The sequence below is a fragment of the Dermacentor andersoni genome, chromosome 7, assembly GCF_023375885.2.
Source record: "Dermacentor andersoni chromosome 7, qqDerAnde1_hic_scaffold, whole genome shotgun sequence".
Lineage (NCBI taxonomy): Eukaryota > Metazoa > Arthropoda > Arachnida > Ixodida > Ixodidae > Dermacentor > Dermacentor andersoni.
In genome coordinates this window covers 123,313,909-123,340,258 of record NC_092820.1, presented here as the reverse complement: position 1 = coordinate 123,340,258, position 26,350 = coordinate 123,313,909, and the positions used below count along the sequence as shown (strand labels likewise).

The 26,350-nt window shown below is 45.9% G+C and overlaps 1 protein-coding gene across 5 annotated transcripts in view; it reads right to left on the bottom strand.

Moving 5' to 3' along the window:
* The window catches only part of spn-E (spindle E), a 93,786-nt gene that overhangs the window by 11,158 nt on the left and 56,278 nt on the right, over nt 1-26,350 (bottom strand). For all 5 annotated transcript variants that reach the window (XM_050181072.3, XM_055072467.2, XM_055072468.2 and 2 more), the window contains 8 exons: nt 26,097-26,204; nt 22,269-22,373; nt 16,272-16,373; nt 13,804-13,926; nt 11,855-11,986; nt 7,660-7,803; nt 6,051-6,121; nt 779-985 (listed from right to left, as the gene is read on the bottom strand). In XM_050181072.3, coding sequence (XP_050037029.1) covers nt 779-985; nt 6,051-6,121; nt 7,660-7,803; nt 11,855-11,986; nt 13,804-13,926; nt 16,272-16,373; nt 22,269-22,373; nt 26,097-26,204 — 992 coding nt within the window. The remainder of the gene's footprint in view (nt 1-778; nt 986-6,050; nt 6,122-7,659; nt 7,804-11,854; nt 11,987-13,803; nt 13,927-16,271; nt 16,374-22,268; nt 22,374-26,096; nt 26,205-26,350) is intronic.

Below are 26,350 nucleotides of genomic sequence, written 5' to 3'. Positions count from 1 at the left end.
AAACCTCCAAGCACTTCACGTTATGTGCTGCCGGTAGCCACCAGTCAACACCCGCTTGAACGAGTAGTTATCAGTCGTCGGTCTTCTGCAGCAGCACAGGTTGAAAAGCAGCACCCAGCAGAAATTTCTTTGCCTCTTAACCAAGATCCCACCACCGCGGCAGGATCTCATTTTTACATACGAGTATTGTTAAAACCAGCAATTATTTAAGTGGGTTCTAAGCCACTTCTTTCTGTCTGATTAGAATGTTTGACGTCAGTCCCGCTGTATTTTTTGTGCAACCTGGTTATAACAAATATCAGTTATAGCAACAAAATTTTTCTGGAACTTGAATATTGTTACAGTCAAAATCACTCCTGACAATATTCAGGTGCCATGAAAATTCCAGTTATAACCGCCAATTGTTATAACCAGGTTGCACGAAAAAAAAGAAAAAAAAAGAAATATAGGGGGATGGCAGGGGTGTTGACAGAGAACTATAATGGTTCGCAATGGCTGCCTCATCGGTTAGAAGTTCTTATGCTTCTAATGTGTCGTCGTCATGTAAAAACTCTGAGAGTCCTGAAACCTCCTCATTGACTGCGGACCAAAGTTAAGGCACAAAGAAACCACTCAGAGGGCTTGTTCCACCTCCTTATAGTCACCTTGTCGAACGCATCTGCACCCATGACACATATGCAATCATCAGCTCGGCCAGGTTCGCACCCGATTCCACAGAACCGACTTGGCAAACATTTATTCGCGTCTCTTCAAAAAAAGAAAGCCGACGAACGCATACCTGAGCTCACAATAGGGAGCAAACAGCAACGGCATGAGGCAGTGGAGTCCAGGCACGGAGGGCATCAGGGTTGTGTTACGCAGCGTAACGTGGTCGCTCGAAGCGCTCTGGCTCACAGTGCCCGCGACGAGGAGTCTAGGGTGCCGGTTCTGGGGCTCCCCGTTCAGCAGCACGGAGTTGACGCTGTTGCGGTCGACGTGTACGCCCCTGGTTGCAAGTGAGAGAGAGAAAAAAAAAAGCAACTTGCTTGTGGCAGGATAACGATCAACATTATACCGGCGCACACGAGGATGTCACGGCAGGCGATGCTTACAGGGGCACAGCCTAAATGGCTGCCGAGTCAATAGTCTGTTGTGGCGATGGAGTTATGTGGAGCTCTACTGAAACTTCAAACACCTTTGAGCAGTGTGCGCAGGCTTCCAACCCCTTGTGAATCACTTGTTTGCACTAGAAACACCATAAACAACTTGTTTGCAAGAAAAAGAATAGCGTGAAACTGCTTACCCTGTGAAAATTTTAGTTAGCAGCAGCAACAACAAGCACCGCAGTATAGAGATGATAAAAGACCATCAGGAATATGTACTACAGCAAAAGCTCGTTAATTTGAACTTCAATAATTCAAATTTATGGATAATTCGAACTGTACGATTTGGTCCGGGGAAGTTCCATACAAGTCAATGAATGAAAAAGCCTGTTAATTAGAACGCGAGTAGGTTCCGCCACGAATAATTTGAACTAAGCGCCATTGCAGCAGCAGCTTGGCGTCTGGCACACGGCCAGAGAAACACATCCGCGATAGGGCGGCTGCCTAGTCACAAGGCTGCGTCGACCTGGAATGGAGAGAACAAAGAGAGAAGGTAAAATCAGGTAAAACTAAACTGCCATGGAAGCCAGAGGGCAGTGGCGGCTGCCTCCTCTCCGCCCTCGTGACCTCCAAGATGTGGTTCTTTAAACGCCAATCTCGAAGGCTTTGCAAATCTTTGGTAGCTGTTGCTCTTGAGCAAAAGATGCCACGACCAACACAAGAACACAGCGAATCATGTGCGTCGCAGCTTCGCCTGCACTCAAGAACCAACGAACAGGAGGCTTCGCCAATGTTACGTTTAACACCTTTATCTTCGCAATCTCCGTCTCGGGTGTGCCTCGTATGGCTCAGTTTTCAGTGTCAAAAGCACCTTCTGTAGCTGCAACTTGAAGATGGCTTGTGCCCGCGGCAGATACTGCGCCGAAACACTATGAGAGGAAAATGACATCGTGCGGGAAGTGGACGCCAGACTCTTGTCTAAGCAAGAAATCGTAAAGAAGCATGCAATACCGAAAAACTCACTATTCACTTACATAAAGAATAGGAGGGCTATTGAAGGTGCCTTAGAGACAGATGTTGTCAGCAAAAGAAAGAGGTTGCAGCCCGCAAAGTATCCCGACCTCGAGAAAGTGCTGCTCATTTGGATTAAGATAATGCATGCACCTTTGAGCGGCACCGTCATACTGGTGAAGGCAGCGGACTTTGCCCTGCTGCTGAGCTACAATGACTTCGCTGCTTCAAATGGGTGGTTGCATCGTTTTCGCAAGTGTTACGACCATGCTGTGTCAGGAGAAATGAAGACCGTGAACATGCAAACAGGTAAAGTTTGGCACTTCGAGGTGCTTCAAGGCTACAAGCAGAAATATTGTCTGCAGGGCACATTTAATGTAGACGAAACTGCCTTATTTTTCAAATTGCTGCACGCCAAAACCATCACGTATAAAGCCGACAAGTGCATGGGAGGGAAAAGATGTAAAGAAAGAATAACAGTGATGGTTGCAGCAAACATGACTGGAACTGAAAAGTTGCCACTGTTTGTGATAATCAAGAAGTCCTCGTTGCTTCAAGAACATCCAGACCCTCTCAGAGGACTATGCAGCCAACAGAAAGGCCTGGATGATGGGGGAATCATTTGCACAGTGGGTAGCAAAGTGACAAAAAGTTTGAATGCCAAGGGCCGCAGAGTCCTGCTTTTTATAGACGAGGAGGACCTTGAGACGAAGGCGACTGAGCTGGCTCTCCTTCCAGCAAACACAACAGCGGCACTGCAGCCCATAGACCAGGGTATCATCAAAAATGTTAGATCGTTTTATTGGCGCCACATGTTGGAACGAATAATTTTATGCAATGACTACCAAGTAACAGTCCTAAGTGCGCTACACATGCTTGTGTGTGCTAGGGAGCAAGTGACGGCGGCTACGATAGAAAATTGCTACCGCCACTGCGGCTTCGGCACGCAAGCTCTGCAAGCTAACGAGCCACTCGCGCTCGAACGTGGCGTCACCACCCCCATAACGGACGTTTTGGAAGACGTTGGCTTTTCGGGCTACGTCGATGTCGACGCAAGTGCAGTGGTGTGTGGTGCGCTCACGGATGAAGGCATCTCTCAGGTAAGAAGCTCAGATCCTGTCGCTGCCACTGATGACACAGTTGCTACAGGTTTCGTTTGCGATACAGACGTACCGAGTTCGTCACGTGATAACATCGTCCTCGCGTGCCTTAAGCTGAGTGTGCAAGTGAAAGCACGTGACAGTGAGCCTACGACAGCGGCTCAATCTGGCGTGAGCAAAGGAGGAAAGGAGAGGGGGGGGTGTTGTACTTCAGTAGTGCGGGCTTTATCTTGAACCCAATCTGCTTTTGGGGCACAGTGTAGATGGGCCGATGGCTCGTCGCTTTGCGTGAGCTGTGTTCTCGCAGCTGCTGTCGCGATTCCTCACGCCAGCTTTTTGACACTATGCTTGTTAATGTAGTTAGTAAGCGAATGTTTACAAGGGGGCGTTCTACTCCGGCAGCTGCTGCGTATGGCACGGCCGTGTGAGCCCTATTTTGAATGCGATCTGCGATGCGGACAGTCTAGGCGCACCAAGGGCCAATAGCTTCACATTCACGAAGTGAAATGTCACTGTCTCTTTTTATTTCTTCCTCTTGTTTTCGCCTCTGTCCATGGCCAATGTGCGCCGCAGGCCTGCAGTAGGGTGCCTGGATGCGCGTGCCTCCAGGATCGGTAGTGGTGGCGGTCACTACAATTGTTCATCTTAACTGAAGAGCACGTCTGAGACGGTTCGTCTTATGCGGACTTTTTGTTTTTTTTTTGCATTGTGTCAATGGAAAACCAAACAAACATTCCCATGTTTTTCGTTATACATGAGAATTTGGCTTAACAGAGTTCGTCTTAATGAGAGTTCACTGTATATTGCAAATTGATGGACAGTTTCGTAAAATCAGCTTTGGTGCAATGTATCCGTGTTATATGGTAAAGCATATGAATGCTGCAAAGGCAATTCGCAACCCAATATTCATTAAAAAAATAATTTTTAAAATGTTTCTGATGGGACATGACATGTTCAACACATTTACTGCCCCCCTAAGCTCTGCCAAGACATATGCTGCCACTAAAGGCGTCACTACTGGGGTTACAACTGAAGGCAGGTGCGGGCTGACTGGTCAAGTTCAAACATTCTGGTGAAGGACAATTTTAGGATCGAAACAACAAAAGTTTGGGCCCACAGAAATGCTTGGGTGCTGGCCGGGACCTTTGTGAGAGATTGAATTAAGCAATATATCAAATAAACCGGAGTCGAATTGACGGAAGTCTACCGTACTTGTTACTTTAGGCAATATTTAAAATAACACTGTGTTATAGTTAATACCAGCATTGTGAAAACTTCAATGTAAATATATTCATTGCAGTTGCATTAACACAATCAATCGTCTGAAGTCAAGACAGCATTGCATCCAAAGCAACTAAGGAAGAATGGCAATTTCCATTACGGATATCTACAAACGGCTTATAACTAGGGGTGTGCGAACATCAAAATTTTCGAATACGAATTGAATATGCATACTTAGCTTCGAATATCAAATAACGATATGCACATTCATTTATTAGCAAGTTAGGTTAATTTGTTATGTTGGTACATTGAAATTGCACTGTCAATGGTAAAAAATGACTAGTAAGCCGTTACATCAAAATATTGTGTACTCTCAAGTTAACTTGGAAAATTTAGTAATTCCCACCAGCTGTCCTCACCAGCCTGTGCCTTATTATACCGCATCAAATGCCCGTAAGTAAACTCGGAGGCATTTGACCCTGTATCAATCGTCACCCATTGCACTTGTCAAGCAATAAGCTCAGAATTGGAGGTGGGAGGGCGCTGCAGGAAATAAAAAAAGTGCTCTCTCGCTGTCTACAAGCCCGTGCTCCTTGCCACTAAGAGGCTGGCTTTTCCACAAAATTTAGACGTTTAGTGGCTAAGTGTGCTTCACAGGCAAAATTTTGTCAGCAGCACAAGATTATCACAAAACACAGCAGAAAATCATCACGCTATTCTTAGATTAGATAGAAACAAATGCTAAGAACTGTGTTTGCTCTCGCTCAGCCAGCAATATATTCGATTTGATTCAAATATTCGCATCCAACCGAACATTCCAACATTTCTGTACATCAATTTTTCTAATCGAATACGAATACAAAAAAACGTAACATTCGATAACATTCAAACTTTTCTAATATTTGCACACCCCTGCTTATAACATGAAATTGCACACAACAAAGTGGTTCCACAATTTGGACCATCCCTGCCCTTTCTGCTATCGAGGCTACACACTTTGACGCCACGAAGCGATGTTCGACGAACACATACTTGCAAATGAGTATACTTCCAACAGCAAGTGTCACTAACCTTTCCATGTGACAGTTTGCAAATGACACTGTTTAGGTGCACTCTGCACTTTCGTAAGCCGCTACTAGACAAAAGAAATTACTGCCCCGCCGACAACGGCAACGTCACCATCATTATAATCCCAGTGAATTGCAATCATACCAGTATTGGTTGTTCCAAGGAGTGCTGTTATAGCAGGTTTAACTGCGCTGTGCTTTCGGGCACACCAAGAGAGCATTCGCTGCAAGAAGTGTGCATGTGAATTTTTAATGCGCAAGCCCATGGTTTCATTTGAGACTGTCGTAGAGAGCTTTAAGGTCACAGGAATCCCAAATAGTAATGGAACGCATGGCAGAAGGGAGCCAACAAGGCTATGGTCGTCAAACGACGAGGGCAGCAGGACCGACAGGGGGCAACTGAAACAGAAGTGATCCCAGTCGGCCGCCAGCGGTTGCGTTACTCTGCGTAGCAGTCCGGCCACAGTTCGAGGCTTCAGAGTATTCATAAGCCTGCCTTGCGTAAGGCTTGCACCTAATAGAAAGGAAAGCGCGGGGCTTACGTGAGTAAATGCGGTACATCTGCTCACCTGAGGAAGCACAGCTTCGACATGCCGACGAGCCTTGACTCCAAGGGACTGAATGGTCCCTGCAATTTTGCCTGCCAGAGAAAAAGAAGTGTGAGGAACACAACATTACTGCTGTTTCCATTACAAAATTTCACAGACCGTGATTTAGGTCTGTTAATGCCGCTTTTTAGACATCCCAAACTTCTGATTTCTTTCATGCTGCTAAAGATCAGCTTATCCCAAAGGATCAATTGAAGCAGTTAAATGAGTCACTAAAAGCATTTTATTTCCAATTCATAGAGTAAGAAAATAATATTTTTTTGAAAGATTACTGGCATGTTAATGTACAACACATTGGCTAAGTGATGCTTCTTTAAGTCCAAGAAGTGTGCATTACAGATTTTAGAACTTTGGCAATGTGTATCCCTACTCCTTTAGATTTGAGTAAGCGTGGCACTCTATTGTGAATTCAAATGGTGCATTCAACTGCGGTGGTAGGGCTGGGCGATTGCTTTTGGGAATACTTTTACTTTCCTAAGATTTAGAGTGACAAGCAAACATAAAATGCACGCTTTCTTTAGCATAGTTGGTGCACTGCTAGAAATGCTGTTGTCTGTAGGGGCCGGCGCCTCTGGTGCTGGTCATATCAAATCTTGCGAAGTGAAAGAATCCCTGAAAGCGATTACCCAAGAATATTGCTCCTGGTTGTTTCAGTGCCCTCCTGCAGCACTAAAGAAAGGTAATGTAAAACAGTAACAACGCTTTACCCCAAGCGTAAGCGGGATCCAATGTAGATAATAAAGCCAGATGAGGTTATCAGCTACTAGACCCACTTGTTCTTGTAATACGGCTTTAAAGGAGTCAATTTAAAGCAGCACATTCGTACCAGTACCTGTGACCAGTCTCAAATATGCCATCACTTGTCGCAGGCCTGAGATACTAAGCCACAGCACCACATTCATGGTCATGGCAAATGCATGCAAACACACGTTATAAATAAATACCTGCCAACATAAGAATTTGTGAAAAAGAAAATAAGACTGAAGACACGAGGACAAAGGGGGAGGAAATAACATGCAATTTTTCAAAATTTACCTTAAGCAAATACCTTTTGAGGGATATATACACACATTATTAACCATAATCTACTATTATATGCAGCCAACTCAGAACAGCACAGGTTGACAAGCAATGCAGTGGTGTTCGATCACGACGACTTTGCCGTTGCCATTTTTGCCTGCTAGCTCAAAGAAGGTGCCCCTCTAACATCCTTTCACCGACTTCCAAGGGCATGGTTGGAGACCAAGGAGCAATAATTTTTATAAGCCAGAAATTTTTTTTTTTTAAACCTGTAACATCTGCAAAATTGTAGTGCGAGGGCTGCGTGCATACGTCGTCTTCCTCATCTGCACATATTCACCATCACTCTGTGGGGCCACAGTAGCAAGCGGTACACTTGCTCAAGCAAAACAGATCGGTGACCTGACCATTACCGTTTCCTCACGTTAGTATGAGCTTTAGGGAACTTTAGGGAAAATTTAGGAGAGCTGGCAGGTATGTACGCAGACGAAGCCCGGTGCTTGCTTGCAATGCAGGAAAGATGGCCTGATGCTTCCGACAGTGCACTCACCTTGCGCGACGACATCTGCGGCATGCCAATGTCCAGCTTGGTGGAGTCAACTTCGTCCATTGTCTCTATGATGCTCGGGTCAACCGCCTCCGACGTCAGCGACTGGTGGTAGGACTCCACCCTCTCCCGCAGTTGGTGGTTTCTCTGTCATTGCGCAACAACCAACAAAAACGAGAGTCATTTGCTGCCTAGCGGAAGAGACCTGGTCGAGAAAGTTAAAGGCCAACTGCAACAAAACTTAACATTAAAAATGAGTAGTACATAAGCAGTCACAGCAAAGCCGGAGCAGGCAATCGTTTTAGCCTTTATAATGGTCGAGACTTCTGAACAATAATGAAGATGACCATAGGGCAGGGGAAGAAATAATAGGTGCATTTGAGTCGACTGCGCCACTGTGAACCAGTTACACGTGATTGTGCAGCTCGACTTCAGCGATGGAGGGTCACGACACGACACTTCAAACAAATGCCGAGATGCAGATGTAGTGCAGACGTTGTTTTGTCTGCCTAATTTGCACCGTCTGCGTAAGTTTCAGAGGTTGGCAGCCACAGGTACGATTGCCTTCCGAGGTGTAAGCCCATTCCGCCTTGCGTAGACACGGCAAACAGATGTAAGCGGGGCTTCAACGGCTCTTACGCTGTTGTGCTGTGTCATCTGCTGTGCTGCTGCTGCTTTGAACCTGCACGTCTGCGCCAAGTTGACAGTGTCACTAGGAACAGTGCAGAAAAATCGCAAACCAGCCCTGCACCTTTCCTGAAGTTTTTTAAAACAAATAACGCAGTTCAGAGGGTGCCAATGCTGACCCGCTCAAACGAATGCCAGGGTGCTGCGCCTTGTGAGCTGGTTCAGGTGGTGCAGGTGAATCGAACAAACTTAATAAAATGGTGTTATCACTGCAAACCACCTTGTGCAAAATGAGTTTTAGAAAAATTTACGAGAGAAGCAGCAAGGCCATCACGCAGCAGCTTTCTTCAAATAATCATAAAACTGTCGATTTTAAAATATCATACAAATTTTCACTTTCCCTAAATTGACTAAAATGGGTAGCGTAATATACTATCAAAGGAACCTTGGCAAGGCCGTAGGACTGGTTTTCCAAATTTTCAATTACCGGGATGTTGCCAGCTGCGTCTGCACCATTTTGACCTAAAGGTATGGTCCCGTCGACCTCGTCAAAATTGCAGGGAAAGAAAGAGAAAAAAAAAAGTGCAGTCCTTGCACAAGTCTATTTAGTACGAGGCACCCCTTGGTGGGGGACTCGAGATTAATTCTGACCACCTGGGGGTTCTTTAACTTGCATCTAAGTTTAAGCACACAAACGTTATTGCATTTTGCCCCTATCGGAATGCAGGCCCCATGGCTGGGAGTGAACCCATGACCTACCTCGAGCTCAGCAGTGCAACACCAAGGTGCCAGAACATGGCCTTGGTGTTTAGAAATGCTACGAGTGTGGCCCAATCTCAAAAGTTTTGTGCATTTGACGTTTCGGGCTCCGCATTACTTCCGGTGGTCAATAATGGCAGCTTTTATGTCTCCATTTCAGTATCGAAAATGTCTATTTTTTGCAAGCTTTTTGCAATGCGCCTGCTTGTGTTTCCGAAGTAAAATTTTGTACAGAGGCTGCTTTGAATCTATCCCTTATCAGAAACTGGGGCATTTTAGCTCATCAAAAATTTCGTTGCAAATTGGTCCAGCCCTTTTAAAGGAATGATAACAAGTACAACCAATACCCATTAGAACAGACTGTGACAATCTAGTGGAAAAAGGTCTGTTCAGATATATCCAAGGTCTGTTATAGGGTTGGGGTAAGTTGTGATACAGTGAAACTTCACGTACAGTTAAACCTCAATACAGTCGAATCTCGATAATTCGAACTCGAAGGGGCCCGAAAATTCGTTCGAATTAAAAGAGGATCGAATTAAAGGAAGCTAACTGAATGGAGGACTCGCCTGCAGTGGTGGGTGTGCACTGAGCTAACACACGAGTGGGAAGTTCCACAAGATTTATTCACACGCGTTTACAAATTGCAGTCCGTTATTAGGCGTATCGGCGCTTGTACTGTGATAGGAGGTGGCGGGTGCACGCGTGTTTAATAAAAAGGAAACATATCACGTCCCGTGATAATTGCCCCTTCAAACTATTGGTATGCTTCCCCGCGTGAAACTGCTGTGTTTGGGCGAAGTTGACTTTCGGGAACCGGCATTATGCAACGCGCCGTGCTTCCCACGCTCCGAAGAGATTGGCAAGGATCACAACGGCGGAGTGGGTGCCATTGCTAACAGAAACGAGTAGTTTCAATGAAAAAAAAAATGGCGCCGAACAGTAAGAAGCTTGGTAGCAAACGTCGAAGTAGCTCGGCCTAGCGTTTGCCGCGGTGGTGGCTACGGCTGCCAGCGGATCTGCGTGCGAGAGCGCCGGCTCGAGGCGGCGCGATAGTCAAAATGGCGGCGGTGGTGGCTTCGATTAATGCCGTTTCGGACCTACGGTGCAGGCAAAAAGTACGGAAAGTCAGACGGCGAAGATTTTTTGCGTCCAAAATTTCGGACATTCTTATACATTGACTCTATAAGTTACATGGTGGTGCCGTGATACAAACAGAAGTGACTAACCCATCACAAACAGAAGTAATAGGCGATGCTCGCCTGCCCACGCCTGCGCACAAATTTCCGCCACGGCTTCTTTTTTTTTTCTTCGCACACGGCGTTGAGAAGTGTTTCCTAAGCTTTTCCTCCTCTATGGCGGGGTCAGAGGAATGCTAGCCGGAGGCGATGCCGCGTGATTTGGCACACTGCTGAGCATTGTCGGAGTGCAGTATGTTTGAATTAACAGTCGCAAATGCTTGCGCGTTCGAATAACCGGGCGTTTTCATACACTGGAATAAACATAGCTTTGACGGGACACGAGCGTCAATTCGAATAAATTAAGAGCTCGAATTAAGCATGTTCGCATTAACGAGATTCGACTGTATAACAAAATTCTCAATATAATTAAACTTTTCATAACTTGTTGCCCATAGACCACATAATTGAACCTCAAAATAACAAACGTGTTTACACACAATTTCCACATAACGAGGTTTTACTGCCGTAGTGAAAGAAACCAGGGGCCTTAAAACAATCTTTCTTTTTTGATACATTAGTTTTTTCAGACATTCGATAGTTCAGTTTTTTTTTATGTTTCCCATGGAGTCCGAATTATTGGTTGTCGCCTGTAACCATCAATTACATGTTAGCCGAACGATCAGGGTGCCAGAGTTTCTTCTAGTAAGTTATGTAAGAAACTCCATGCACTTCATATCCACTGCCGGAAGAAGGGCTCTCCCGGTGATCTACAATTACCCCCTCTTGTGCTAGCAGATTCCAAGTTATGTTGGAAAATTCTACAATTTCATCACACCCCCTATTTCTCTGCCGTCCTCGACTGCACTTCCCTTCCCGTGACACCCATTTTGTTAAGTGTTAACATTAGTTGGTTATCTGGTCTAGATAAATAATGTGACAAGCCCAAACTCCAGAGGCAATCTGCTGCATAATTGCCTTTCCCCTGCTGCAAAACTTTACACAATCTCTTCTGTTCCCCTATGCAACGCTACTAAAAGGCTTCTTGCACAAGCCCTGCAATGCCCGAGTATATCTTAAGTGCATGCTTGAAGACTGCCATTAATTCGTCTCTTGTGAGAGCGCTAGATTTGGCCGAATTATCCAGAAGGTCAAATTATCTAGTGGCAGCAAAACGAACAAATTCAAATCTTTTTCAAGATCAAGAAACAGATCCGGAAGAATTACTTTGATCTCAGTGGACAGTACTGTGTAATTTCCAAGTGATGCCACGCTGAACGCCGAACATGGGGGCATAACATGACACGAGCAAGTGGGAACCAACGGTTTCAAAAGCAAGAAGAGCATTGGGCGTTAAAATGTAAGAATGAAACAGCTACGCGTCAAGGGAACAGTAGCGCAGCCTGCTGAATTTCTTGTGTCTCCAGCTTTTAGTAACCACTGCAGTGTTGGTGGGGGTGGCCTGCTCAAAGTAAACGAATTTTCCTTCAATAGCACCCCCCCCCCCCTTAGTGTATGGTTTCTCGCATAGACTCTCATGTGCATTCAAGTTAAGCAAAAAGTCAAATTAGGAGAGGTCGAATTCATGGGAGTCGACTGTACAAGCCAAGTATAAAGATGAATGGATAAATCAGCACCTTGGAAAGGAAGCTCTCCTCGCAGTAGTCGGCGAAGCCACGTTTCACTAGCTCGTCGTTGACGTTGACTTGCGACGGTCCACTGCCCACAATCAGATGCAGGCGGACGACATTATCAACGACCGAGTACACCTAGGAGTAAAAATAAAAACACATACGTTTTGATGTGACCAAACCTGTTGTGATGGTGACAGCACCAGGTTAGTTGGCAATCCTGAATCTAAAGGTAATGCGGGGAAACTAGACACAAACCTGCAGAAAGGATCACAAACGTGCGTACAGTTAAGCTTTGTTAATCCAGACTTTGCGGGACAGAAAAAAAATATGGCCAAGTTAACCAAATGTTGAATTTTCTAGGGTATCAAAGAAAACAAATGAATAGTTACTACGTCAACATGCTTTTGTTACTGAATGAATCAGCAAGTCCCGTTTCTATTTCGCACTAAAGCAGTGCAGAAGCTGCAATTCTCGTCATCTTGTGATTGATTAGTGTTCACAATGGCGAAGGCCTCACGACTTCCTTCACGGCATGGCTACGGCATGAATCTTCATTGGGGATTCTTTTCACTACCACGCACGCATCCCGATGATTTTTTTGCGAGTGAGTTGGTCCAATATTGGCTATATCACAATATCCATTGTGATATAGCCAATGCTCTTCATCCTCGATGCTTTGCACCGATCTAAGGCGGACTCGACTACTGTTTGCCGCAACTGCTGCTGACAAAACCGCGGCCACACGCGTACCAAGTGAAACAAAAACTAGCATTTGCTGCAACAACTGCAGAAGAAAATGTGGTTGCTGCAGACACGATCATGGATGGCAGTTATGAAGGCATGCGGCCAACACAGTGTTTTGCATGGCAGTAAACGCAAGAATAAAGGCTTTAAAGGCAGAAATAGGCACAAAATGTTCTGGCGTTACTGTCATTTATAAACAACTTCCGCTGATGCTGATGACTATGAAGATGTGGACTCCATCACTTCGTTTCAGTTGGGTGCTAGTGCCATTTTTGGTCTCTCGTGGCGCTCTTCCCTTGCTGAGCTCCAAGAGTTGTTTAAGTTAACCGATGTGCAGCCAAGTAAGTTCAAACTAAAGAGAGTTTGATTGCATTGAACAACGCATATGCCTGCAGGGACCAGAGGACGCGTCAGAATTATCAGTTTTCTGAATTATTGATGGTGGAATTAGCAAGCTTCTGGTTTATAATTAAGGAGCACATTTTACATCTCGTGACAGTAGTACCATTGCATTCTGCATATGCTTCACCGCAATACATTGCGCATGTTTTACTGCATAAAACCGCCGTATTACGGTGAAGCTGACTTCTGGAAAAGGGCTTTTATGCAACTTTGACCCCACTGGCAAGGATGACAAAGGCAGGGCGGCGGCAGTGGTGGCTTCAATTAATGCAGTTTCGGAACTATGGTCACGACAGAAAGTTAAAAAAATCGAATGGCAAAGGGTTTCGGCGTTTAAAATTCAAATGCCCTTATATATTATATTGCTTCTATGGGGTACATGGCAGTAAGCTTTAATAAGCATACTGTAATATCACCAGAAAGGTAGAAGTTAATGAAATGGCACTAAGAACATTATTGGGCCAATATTAAGTTTAATTATTTCAAATTACTTAAGAAATGCGTTTTTCATGAACAGCCGTAATTGCAGACTCGCGAACACTTACCACTTGACAGCACTTGACAATAAGCACTTGACAGCAGAAAGAGTTCTGAGAATGCAATGCGCTGCAAGTGGAATTAAGTTTCAATGACATTTAAGCATGTCTGCATGGCGCAGCGTGAATGGCACTCAAACTTAGGGCACAGAGGTGTTAATGTCATTTCCCATCACCACACGGCCTGGTTATTAGGGCCAAGCTGCCGTGGAAAACAGACCAAAGGCGATGTTGAAACCCAACAAAAGTAGGTTCGCACGACAAACTCACCCGGCCCACGAGGTACTGTTGCATGACTAAACGGCTGAACATCTCCAGGGCAGCCTTCGTCCACTGGTCCTTCCCGCTGGCCAGGGCTGCAGGCCGCACTTCCGCCAGCTTGCATTCGAACGCCTGGTTGCAACATGGGGGCACAGACACATTATCAAGAGATGTGGTCACTTTGGCAACGAAATTTTTAATTTGCTAAGCTATACCCGATAATCTTGTACATCTGTGTTGGTTACTTTGCAGTCTGACTACAGGACAGTAAGTGAAAGCCAAAAGTGCGCTTTCCACAAATCTCGTCTAACCCTAACGGAGATGGTAGACCTCGGGCTAGTAATCGTAGACAAGGGCTCAGTCTTTCTCCGTTTCGTTCCTCGAATCATCCAGACTCTTTAGACGTGTCTCTCAGCTGCAACAGCGCTGTAGATTAGCAGGAGCATAGCCAGCTTGGTTAGGGCGACAGACTTTCCTACAGGGAGCTCTGGCGCCAATGTCCATGGGAGCTGCAAGCACTGTGGTGCAGCCAGCATGGAAATGATGGCCTCGATGCATTGTGCAAGCTTACCGTGGCTCTCGAGATTTCGCAACCTTGGAAAGTGGCAAATTACGCCGAACCTGACGAAACGGCTCCAGACGGTGCCTGCTCTTTACCGTCGGCACCGGCTGCATGCGGAGCGCTGATCGAGTCGCACGATGAGCGGTCCTTTCGTTTGTCGCACAGATCGGCCTTACAATAACCCCCTCCCATAAAGTTCGGGTAGGCCTTCTGCACCCTGGAGAAAAACTGGAAAGCAAATCTCTCCGTGCAATAAAAAGATTGCCACAAGGCGCAGGTCCACTATTAAGCTGAGAACCTTACTGGTGTTCAGTACAACAGAACACCACCAATTCATTAATTTCTGAGGAAAGAAAGAAAGGATTAATTCCATTCAACACAAATTCTAAGGATTAAAAAAATATTTTCTAGACCTTCATATATATTAGAACTGAGCTGTAATCAGCGCTGGAATACTAATTTGGTGTTCCCTTCAATAACAGTACACCGCACAGTATAACCTAATTTCCATGTACCTAAGTTACTGATGGCTTGCTACATTCTTGTTATGCAATGCTAGGAGACTCCGAGCCCGTGGAGCACCATATTTTTTTGCCCAATATGTGAAAGCATTAAATTTTGTGAAAAATTCTGATATTTGATATTCCATGTGAGAATTCTTTACAGGAGCGTCAGATATGAGAACACCAAGTACACTCGAACATCGTTATAACGAAATTGAAGAGGGAGCCGAAACTTATCTCTGTTACTTTATTGTATCCATTGCTGCCATTTACTGCAAGAGTACATGTGGAACGGGGTGCACATTTGTAAACATGTAAATAAGTAGATGGCCTTGCGGCCTGAAGAGGCCACGCCCAGCTGCCAGGCTGCGTAACGTGTCGGCCGGGAGAGGGGGAGAAGTGAATACACGGCCTGGGTGTGCCCCCGAGATTGAGTTGGGATGGTCTCCGAGGCCAACCCAGTTGCAGCTGCCTGTGCAGCGCGCATTAGACAAATAGAGAAGTGAATGCACTCGTGCTTCGCACTGCCGCACGTAGCCGCACAGCATGGCGCAACTCGCGCAGGCTTGAGCGTGACCCTTCAAATTACGCCGAGGAGATCTTGGAGGCCACACTCAACTGCACCTGCCTGCGCGGTATGCCGCACCGAAGTGAATGCACTAATTTTTCGCACCACCGCGCGTAGCCACGCATGCACAAGAAAGGTCAATGTAGAAGTACGATAGTACATAGTCATCTGCTGCTCGTGCGGTGGTGAGAAAGACCAGCTTTGCTCAACGACGCATTCCCCACGAGACTTATGAACTGCCGCGACAAAACCGTGCCGAATCCTGCGGAAAGCAATGTACTCGGTGTGCAACAGTAGGGTAATTTTTGGTTTCAAAAACAAATCTAGTTCATTATATCCACTGGCCGGACAATTTCACTTCGTTAAAACGAGGCTTTAAATACATGGATCTCTATGGAGATTTCAAAGGGAATTTCATTTACACCATTATGTCCATTATTTCGTTACATCCCGTTTCGATATTTTGCATGCACCCATCTAGCCACTTGAAAAAAGAAAACCAGCTGTAAATACGCCTGAAAAGCAACGAAAGTAGTGAATGAGCTGGGTGACGACATGCTGGCACTGAGAGTAAAAACAAAGCCATCTGCCTTCTAATTTGCTTTATTAGAACCCTTTACACATATTATTCAAATTTCCAGCACAGGTCCAATCAGAAGTGTTTCAAGATGGAGCGACACATCTTAAACCAAATTTTTTTATAATGTACGAAATTCTGCGATATCACAGCTTTTGCGTCTGATGCGCTATCTTGGCATGCGCAATTGTGCGTACGGTTTCTCAGGGCGTTAAAGAATGACACAGCAGGCAAGCAAGAGTAAGCACGCACTGCAGTGTGCCTCACCTGAGCTGGCGTGATGAGAACGTCCACGTGAGTCTCCGGGTCAATGTTCCTGAGCGCGGCTACGCCGACGTTCTCGGTATTGCCGTAATCGAGGAAAAATACCTGCGAGGAAATGAAGCGATACCAGCATCACACACTGTTCATGGCTTGGCACCAACCCTCCAAACCCGCACGACACGTCACCCCACACACACGCACCAAAACGCAAAAGTAATAGGCAGCCACATCACCAGCTCTGAACCACGGTGCTAAAATGGTAGGAGGTGGTACAAGTCCGCAAATGCATGCAGAATTGCCACGTGACTGGCCACTCGAGGCACTTAGCGTGTACTCATGGGTTTCTTTCAAGCTCGGCAAAACACTTATGTAGCATGCATTTGAGCAACAGAAAGCTTTATTGGGAGTTTTTCATGTTGCTCTACAATTTTCTCATTGACACTTTTAATTTAATTATAATATTTGAGAAGTTGATTAATTAATTAGGACTAATCATGTAATTAGATAGAATGAAAAATAAAATGGTCTGAGTATCCTCAAGCGACGGCAAACAACATTGCCCTGGTTCTGTCCAGCTATGTGGCATTGGCATGTTTTTAAACTCTGGCTAAGGTTAGCTGGGACACCTTGCATATATACAGTCGCCGAGTGATGAATCGGACACCGATAATCCGGACATGCTTGGTAATTCGGACAGCTTCGCGACACCGCCAATGGCCCCATAGACCTAATGTGCAAAAACGACCAATATTTCAGCAGCCCCGCTAGCTCTACATTCACTTATCCGGACTCCGTCCGTGGTTGTAGCGTATTCCAGCTCGGCCGCCATCATCTTCTCTGGCAACCTCGACGAGACACGAAGTACGGCCTCAGAGATTACGCACTAAATGGTAATTTCTGAGGCCTTGTCTTGGTCGCCATCACATCACATCACCACATCACATCCTTTTCCGGCACCCCTGCGCGTGGCCCGCTATCGCCATTCTGTTTGTTGCCCAGAGTTACCTTCAATATACTAGAGGGAATGCTAGCGCTGCAATCGCTCAGCCACAATGGGAATGACGGGAAGCACATGGATTTGTCTGATCTTCATGCTCGTGGATTCAGACGTCCTTGTGGCTTTGTATATTAAGCTTTACATGCCTTCATTGTCGTAAATTCCAGAGCAATCTATACCCTTCGAAGTGCACAACACGCTGCGAACACACACAACCGCTACTAATTGCAATGATTGAGCTTGTCGAGGTGGCCAGATCGAAATGCACCAAGCGTCTCAAGGCACTGGCATGCGCGCAATAAATTCATATGGGCGTTTCAGATTGCCTATCGATGCATGCGTCCGTGGCTTAATGGTTTCAATATCAGGCTTCTCTGCTAGAGGTCCTGTGTTCACATTCTGCCGTCGGACATTCTCAATAATGGTTATTTAATTATTTATTCCGCAGTACATTGTTGAAAATGACGAGTTTACAAAGTCATGAAGCCGTTTGAATTCAGAACGACAAAGTTTAGGCAAACCTATGTACTTCCCGTAATTACCATGCCAGCTCAACCGCTCCCATTGCAGCTTCCGTAGACAGTAGCACCAGAATTTCCTCTAGTAATTATTGTATGAAACTCTATGGTTTGTTGAGTTTGCCTTGTGGACAGCGTTCTGCCGTGTTGTACTTGTTTGTTTAGTTTACGTTCGAGACGGCGCTCTGCTGGCTCCAAGAAGTTTTTCTCGTGAAGTTATAGATAGGCCGTGTCAAATGGCACCAACAGTGCCCTCACAGTCTGAATGAGCCCGACTTCGCAACTGAAGAGGCTAAATTGACACCTACCACAATGAGCTAAAATGCGGCCATCAATGATGACCTGCTAAGCTGTGGTGAGCAGATTCCTGCTGCCGTTAAACTTGAAGACTTTGCAGACGTCGACAGCGCAGTATCATCTTGTGCCAAACTGAACGACGACAAAATATTTGAGCAAGTTCTCCCACCGTCAAACGGCGACTCTGACTCGGATGATGATGTGCCGTGTGCTCGGGAGCCTTCCACGTGCAAATATGACTCGAGCCTTTGCAGTCCTTGCGTCGACGTACAGCGAAACTCAAAACTGGCTCAAACTCAAACTTGGTTGCATGTAAGCGTAAGTGCGTGCAGCAATGCATCGACCAATTGTCCCTTGCACAGGGGCCTTACAACGTCAAGTTATATTTTTTGAACACATTCGGCCTTTTTTTTGGGGGGGACATTCGATAGTTCGGACTTATTTACGTTCCCTGTGGAGTCCGAATTATCGGTCGTCGATTCTATTGGTTATCATGCCAACAGTAGTTTTGGGAAAACAGTAAATAGTACTGTTTCTGAATAGTCGTACATGATAATAAAGGATTTTTTATTGATATCGTAATGAGGAAGAAGAAAGATGTACAGTGGTATCATGATACAGTAAAACCTCATTAAACCGTACCCGCTTAAACAGTAGTTTCGGTTTAAGAGTAGTAAAGTCAATTCCCCGACTCAGCAGCCATTGAACATAATGTATTTTGTATCCGCATAAACCGTACCAGCTTATTGCGTACACATCGGTTAAAACGCAGCGTTTCCACTTTTCGTCGCGCAAACACGGCGGTGCGTCGTCTCCATCCGGTGGTCCGGCAGAACAACAAGCCTCAGAGATCGGTACCACGGCCTCCAAGCACCCTGTGCGTTTGCACGTGAAGCCGCATCAACATCATAATTTCGACGCCGTGCCAGAGAGCTTTGTGGCGTCGTGCAAGCGAGGACTCGCGTCATGCCGAAGCTCGGATAAAAAAGACGCCGGGTGCTCAGCATAGAAGAAAAATTAGACATCGTCCATGCTATCGAACGTGACACGAAGAAGTCGGTGCTGGCCCGCGACTTGGATCTGCTGTTGACTACAGTGTGTGGCATTTGGAATGCGAAGTTGCTCGGCAGCGCTGCTGCGACCGCGAAGAGATGTCGGCTACGAGGTTCGACTTTTCGCCATCGTTGCCTCTGTTGTTGCCAAAGTGTTGACTAGCGACAGTGATGAGGACAACACGGAAAGCGACAGCACGGGCGATTCAGGCCCGACACTGGCAGAAGCTGCGCGTTACGTCAGCCTCGTGAATGCAATCGTCGCAACGAGAACAGGGGCACGATAACGTAACTATTCCAAACGAAAAGTTTCCCGAACTCCAGCACCCAGCAATGAAAAAGGCGCCCCGGGACTTATGCAGCACTAGTGCGCGCATGCACGGAGAATACGTAACGACAACGAGGAATCTGCCGTGCGAGTGTTTGCCGAGAGGAGGGGGGCTGACTGAGAAGCTGGCACGCAGCTTGAGTAAGTTTGAGGCTGCTGTCGTCGTGCTAGGCCGCCGCGGCATCAAACGAAAATAACACTTATGTCGTGCGAAGTGAATAAATACTGCATGTTTTTTTCCCCTTTCATCTCACTCTCTCCGAGTTCTGTTTTCGGCAGGTAAGTGGGCAATCTCATGCTATTTCGGTTAAACAGTACTACCCTTTAGTACATACTTTTTCCGAGCTCCAGCCGACTACGGTTTAACGAGGTTTCACTGTAAACAGAAGTTGCTTAACTGGAACTGTTCCTTAAACAGAACACCATCCTCATGGTTGTTGGTTTTGTATTCATGCAACGCTCCCTGTAGTGTCTCTCAGTAAATGGAACTCCTGTTAAAGAAAACAAATTTCCCTGGTCCCTTGAGGTTCTGTTTAAAGAGAGTCTACCATACTCGATCATGAACATAGTAAAACGATAATCATTTTGAACACTGATTCATTTGGCAATGACACATTAGTCACTGCATGGTTTTCTGAGCCACTCTGTATCCAGCAAAATAAAGAAATATAGCAATCAAATAAGCAAGGAATAAACAATGCGTCTGAAGTCACGCAGCAAGTGTAAATCTGCGCAAAAGGTCCATTTTCAGCAACGTTAACAATTCGGCGTTATTGAAGACCTTTCAGGTGTACGGCATTACGATGCGAAGCTTTTTCTCAGAAATCATAGACGTAAAAATGCAGTTTAAATGCTCACAATGCCCACCAGCTACGTACTTCCAAGTACGGTGGAGCGGAGAAGTGAGCCCAGACTACCCCTGCTGTCAACTTACGCAAAGCGGCAGGAGCTCGAGAGCCGTCGCGTAATGCATGGCGCACATCGGCGAAGTGGCGCCTTTTGGGCCACTTCTCCCATTCTACCGCCACGCTCTGAACCCATTTACAGGGTGTCCATTACGTTGGCATTTTCAAATTTCCTTAACTGTTTTGGAATTTCCCCTAATGTCTTTAGGAAAATTCCTTGATAGTCTAAGATGCTGGAAGCTCAGGTGCAAGGAAAAATTATAGGTCCACAGCTTGCCAAGTTACTGTCTATGCCATCCCATAAACTACTACCCGTAGGCTGTAAATCAGGTGGGATGCACCATCATATTTGACTGAATGACGCATGCCATGCTGTTCCATCCTCCTGGCCATGTCTTACACTCCCAAAACCAACGAACACCAGCATTAGTTTCCGGATTGCACGGGTTCTGTCGAAAACTTCGCTTCCTTCTGACATACCACTACTGTGGGGCAGCTGTTGCAGTGAGGTCCCCATGAAAAGCCCCTTACCAGGCCCCTTGCAAATAGGGGTGTGCGAGGCCCCTTGCAAATAGGCGTGTGCGAATATTTGAAATTTTCAAATGATGAATTGGGTAGCGCCCTATTCAATTTGCTCTTCGAATTGAACAGTCGCCATATGTAAAGACGGGCTAAGCCACAACCATGCCCATTCACCAGTGAGGCCGTCGCCCTTCCACCCCTCAAAACACAAACGGGCTGTGCCCATATCTCTATGCCGTGCCACCCCTCAAAACATGAACGGAATGCACCAACTGTGCTGACACAGCTGGGCGCTGCTTCCAGATTGTTTGCTGGCCCCTCATTCTGTGCAGTTCTGCCAACTAATTAATCCACTCGTGCTCATCTTTGTTCGTTGCGCCAAAGTCCTTCCTGGCCTAGTGGTTCCTCAGCCTCATTTGACTGGCCGCCAAAACGGAACATGGCTGATCCCCTTGCTCATCATCGGCAATGCACGATGTTGCCAGTGAAAAGGCGGCGCGCTGCTACAGATTCGGAAACGAAGTGCTTCCAACTAATGAGGCGTTCATCGCGAATGTGCTTGCATCTGACAGCGACAGTGACAACGGCAGTGATGACATGGTAGGGCAGGCTCCCTCGAAGTTGTCCTCACAGGAGGCCCTGCAGATATTCAGTCCCTCCGGGGCTTTGTTTTTCATGAGGGACATTCCGCTGCACTACCTGGAGCACTGGATGCCTTAAAGAAGGATGTCGGCAAGGTTTGCGTAAAGCATGCAAGGCTGACGGACATGGGGTTTTCTCGTGCAAGCAGGTGAGAAGTATGTGGCAAAATGCTTGTGGCGATCTCGCCTCAGCGTTTCGTCTGTACTTCTCAAGCTGACAGGCTGCCACAGCAACCTTCTTGCATTTTTTGAAAGACCCCTCTTGGGGCCCCCAAAGTGATGCCTCGGCGGAGCTCGCATATCGCTTGCTGCCCGTGACCCCTCCTAGCATCTGTTATAACAGTGCCATTCTCGGATGGTGACAGCCACGGCTTGTTTCACACAATCGGAGCACGCAGGAAGCAGAGGTAAACAGTTAAATAAGTCAACGCTATCAGCAGCCGGATGAAGGAAGGTGCTCCCCATCATTATAGTTTTCATGGAATAGTTCTGCCATTTCCTTATTGCAATTTTTTCATGCAACCTGGTTATAACAATTACCCGTTATAACAACGGAATTTTCGTGAGAATTGCATATTGTTATGAGTGGGTTCAACTGTATCGTTAATGTATTGCATTGTGCATGTATTATGTGCATTGTAGCTGTTGTGCAGATTGTGTAGTCTCAAGTGGCATCCTCCTTTCCTAATGCTGGTCTTGGGAGATATATTAAGTAAGTAAATAAATAAATGGCCACTCACCTTCACCAATTTGTTGGTGAGTGTCTCCTCGATCCTCGCCCGGAAGTAGGCTCCCCGGTATGGTGCGAGCACCAGCATATCGGGGGCTGGCTCGGTCGTCAGGGGCTGCACGGAAGTAACCATCAAACTGTGCAATCATACAGTCAAATCTTGATATAATTAATCACACAGGACTGCTGGAAATCATTCGTTATTCTGAAAGGTCGTTATAGTGATAGCCTAGGGGCGCGTGAATATAAAAATTCTCGAATACGAATCGAATACTTAGCTTCATATATCGAATAAAATGTTGAATAACGATATGCACATGCATTTATTAGCAAGTTCTGTTCATTTGTTATACTGGAACATTTCAATTGCATTGTCAATGCTAAAAAACGACCAGTAGGCGGTTACACTAAAACAGTGTGTATTTGGCTCACGTTAACTTGGAAAATATAGTAATTTCCACTAGCCGTCCTCACCAGCCTGTGCCTTATTATACCGCATGAAATGCCTGCGCAAACGATGTCTCTGTTGAGAAAAACACATGTTTAAATACACAGCTTCTCAGCGGGAATGGGTGGAGGACAGGCTTTGTCTCTGCAGAGGATGCACACGCGCTTCCTGTTCGGCGGTGGGTGTGCGCTACGATGGGATCACGGACATGCGCAGACCTGGTGTTGCACGCAGGAGATGCCAGGTCGCATATTGTGACCGAACAGTGCGGCCAAGCTGCCTCGAATACAAATGTCCGTAAACCCGGAGGCATTTGACCCTGTGCCATTCGTCACTTATCGCACTTGCCAAACAATAAGCTCAGAATTGGGGTGAGATAAGAGAGAAGAGCGCTGCAAATAAATAAATAAATAAATAAATAAATAAATAAATAAATAAATAGATAAATAAAGTGCACCCACAGTGTCAACAAGTCTGTGCTCCTTGCTGCTGAGAGGCTGGCTTTTCCGCAGCACAGTTTAGACGTTTAGTGGCTAAGTGTGCTTTACAAGGGAAATTTCGCTAGCAGCACTAAATTATCACAAAATTCAGCACAACATCGCCCCAGTATTCTTAGATCAGATAGAAACAAATGCTAAGAAACGTGTCTGCTCCTGCTCAGCCAGCAATGTATTCCATCTGATTCGAACATTCCTATCCAACCGAATATTCGAATGTTCTCGAACATACATTTTTCAAATTGAATGCAAAGACTAAAAATATAATCAATAATATCCTAACTTTTCACATGTTTGCACACCCCTACCATCAGCCCATCAGTTCATAAGTTAACACCATGTGAGCTATCCACGAAAACATCGTTCTTGGCTATAAGCTGGCGCTGTTGCTATTTTCTATAGATTTCGCGGCCACGCACCCCCGAAGCACCATATGATAAGAATGACGTGCACAAAGAAAATGCTGATGCCGAGAAAACTACTGACAGAAAGGATGCTCCATGTCGCCTCCAATGCGCAATGCTTCTTCTTTTCTTGTTTGTTTTCTGCATTCCTTGCCGTGGACATCGCAACTGTCTCATTCTAGGCGTACGCTCGGCGTGCGCAAAGTGCAACGTAACAACAAAAACGGCGCTAGCGTTGAATCAAAACGAAGCGGTGAAGTCTACATTGTCATAGTCATCAGCAGAAAGTCATCGCCATAGTCATGAGCGTGTCTCCACGTGCCTTTAGAACTGCAAGATCACCATCCACGATCGTGTCGACAGCGACTGCAGTTTCGTCTGCAATGGTTATAGCAAACATTAGTTTTGTTTTGACTCGGTGGCGTGTCAGATGCGTGCCTTCATAACTGCGTAGTTGCCACCATGATTGTGTCAATAGCCACTGCTGTTTTGTCCACAGCGGTTGCAGCAAACAGTAGTTTCATTTTGACTTGTTGCAATGCTTAGGATGAAGAGCAATGGCTACATCCTGATGGACGGACGATCGGTTTGCGACCAGCTCACTGGCAAAAGAAATGATAGGGATGTGAGCGTGGTAGTGAAAAGCGCAAATGAAGGCACGCACCGCAGCCGCGCTTTCAAGCAAGTCGTGAGGCCTTTGCCGCTGCGAGAGCCAATCAGTCACGAGATGACGAGAATTGCAGCTTCTGCACAACTTTTGTACAGAATAGCAACAGGATTTGCTCATTCATTTAGTATATAAATGCGTGTTGACGTAGTAAGCATTTGTTTATTGCTTTCTTGATATCCTCGATAATCAGACATTCAGTTAATTTGGGCATTATATTTGGTCCCGTGAAACCCAAATTAATGAGGTTTTACTTAATGCGCCGTCCCTTATAGTCCGAAAATTCGCAACTCCGACAACTAACGCTATCAGCGGTGTGTGCTGTAATCGTGATAAAATGAACTGACAAGACATGCACATAACACCCCTTGACAACAGCTGTCTGTCGAGATGGGCAAGAGCACCAGTCAACCACTATCAATCCTCCGTGTACTGACGGCAGTAGAATAGCACATGCTTCATAGATTCATGCACATGGCACAGCTTAGAATCTGGAAACTCAGTGCATAGCATTAAGTTATGTTGAAAATATTGTTAAAGCGATGTTTCAATGTTTTTTGACAACAAAAAGCTCTGCACACTTCTGAACAGTCCTGGCAACTGATACTGATTTATGCTATATGCACTACATTTTAACATGCGCTGTTTCTCCTGGGAAATTGGCCCAAAAATAAACTGTGCTTTTAAAATCGAATGTGAAACCAAAACTGTGCTCGCGATGTTAGCAACTGCCTGTCACAAAAAAAAAAAAAAAAAGAAAAGAGAGAATCCTTGTATCCACACAGGATGACAGCACTTGCTGGGCAACAAAGAGTTGAAAAATTGGCAGATTTTTCAAACATACAGAGAGCACTGCCGTATATTTGTTTTTGACCCTCAAACGGGTTAATGGAGTTTACTGTACACAGTAAGCTTCTGCAAGAAAGAAATGGCAGTGAGGGAGTGGTTTAGCATACAGCAATACGCAACCTCTATCAGCAAGGTTTTGTCTATGTATGCACATCTGTATTTTTGTGCGTATAACCAGCACCAAAAGTTTTAAGAAATGTAACAGAAACGTCGAGATGGGATTACATGCGAATTTCACCTTCAAGTGCGGTTTCACGGCAGCGTGTGCCGCGCTGCCGTGAAGCCATATCTCAAGGCAAGATTCACCACCATTCAGTTTCCTTATTTTCTAGGCAACCCCCTCTCCCCCTCCCCCAGCTGCATGTTGGAGCTCCTTCCTCCTCCCCTCCATGATCGCCTATTCTCCTCGTCTTTATGGGTCACTATATTGTGTTTGTTTGTCTGTTCTTGCAGTGGTCCCTCAGTCCACGTCAAGCAATTCGTGATTTGGTGGAGAACCAAATCACAGTTCAGATTTTCGGCTCTGTGGTGTTTGGTCACCATTGCGCATGCGAGGGCTGCTCCGTCAACGCTGTCATGCTCTGTCATGTGGCTGATTAGTCCACAATCATGTCCACTGTGACTCCAGCGTTATCAGCGTCAAAGAGAGGGGGGGGGGGGGGGAGAATCAGAGCCGTGAGCCAAAGATTCAACATTGACAAGTCGTACACGCACGAATGGAGATGTTGGAGAGATTAGACAAGGATGCAATTTTTTCCGGGGGTTATATATGGATTCCTTTTTTTCTTTCCAGGAAGCTTTAATTAGGGGTGCAGGTTACACAAAGAAAAATGCGGTATGCATGCACTGCCTCTTGACAATGCATGTTCTTGCACAAAGAAAAAAAAAGAAATGTGCACGCACACGCACACACGCGCGCGCGCACACACGCACGCACGAACGCGCACTCACACACACACACACACACACTCACTTTTAAGTTCTTGCCAGAGTTGTGGTTGATTATCTGGTTCATGTGTTGCTCCACAAGCTGGGATGACTGGTCCGAGTATCGGGCGTAGAAGTGGCCACAGTCCACCACCTGCCAAACGCCACAACGAGCATAAGACATGCTCAATGGTGCTGTGACACTCGGTTGCAACCAATTACTCTTTTTTTTTCTTGTCCCTTTCTATCTATCTTTGTGGACAGCATACGGACCATACGAACACAAACTCGACTGGAGTC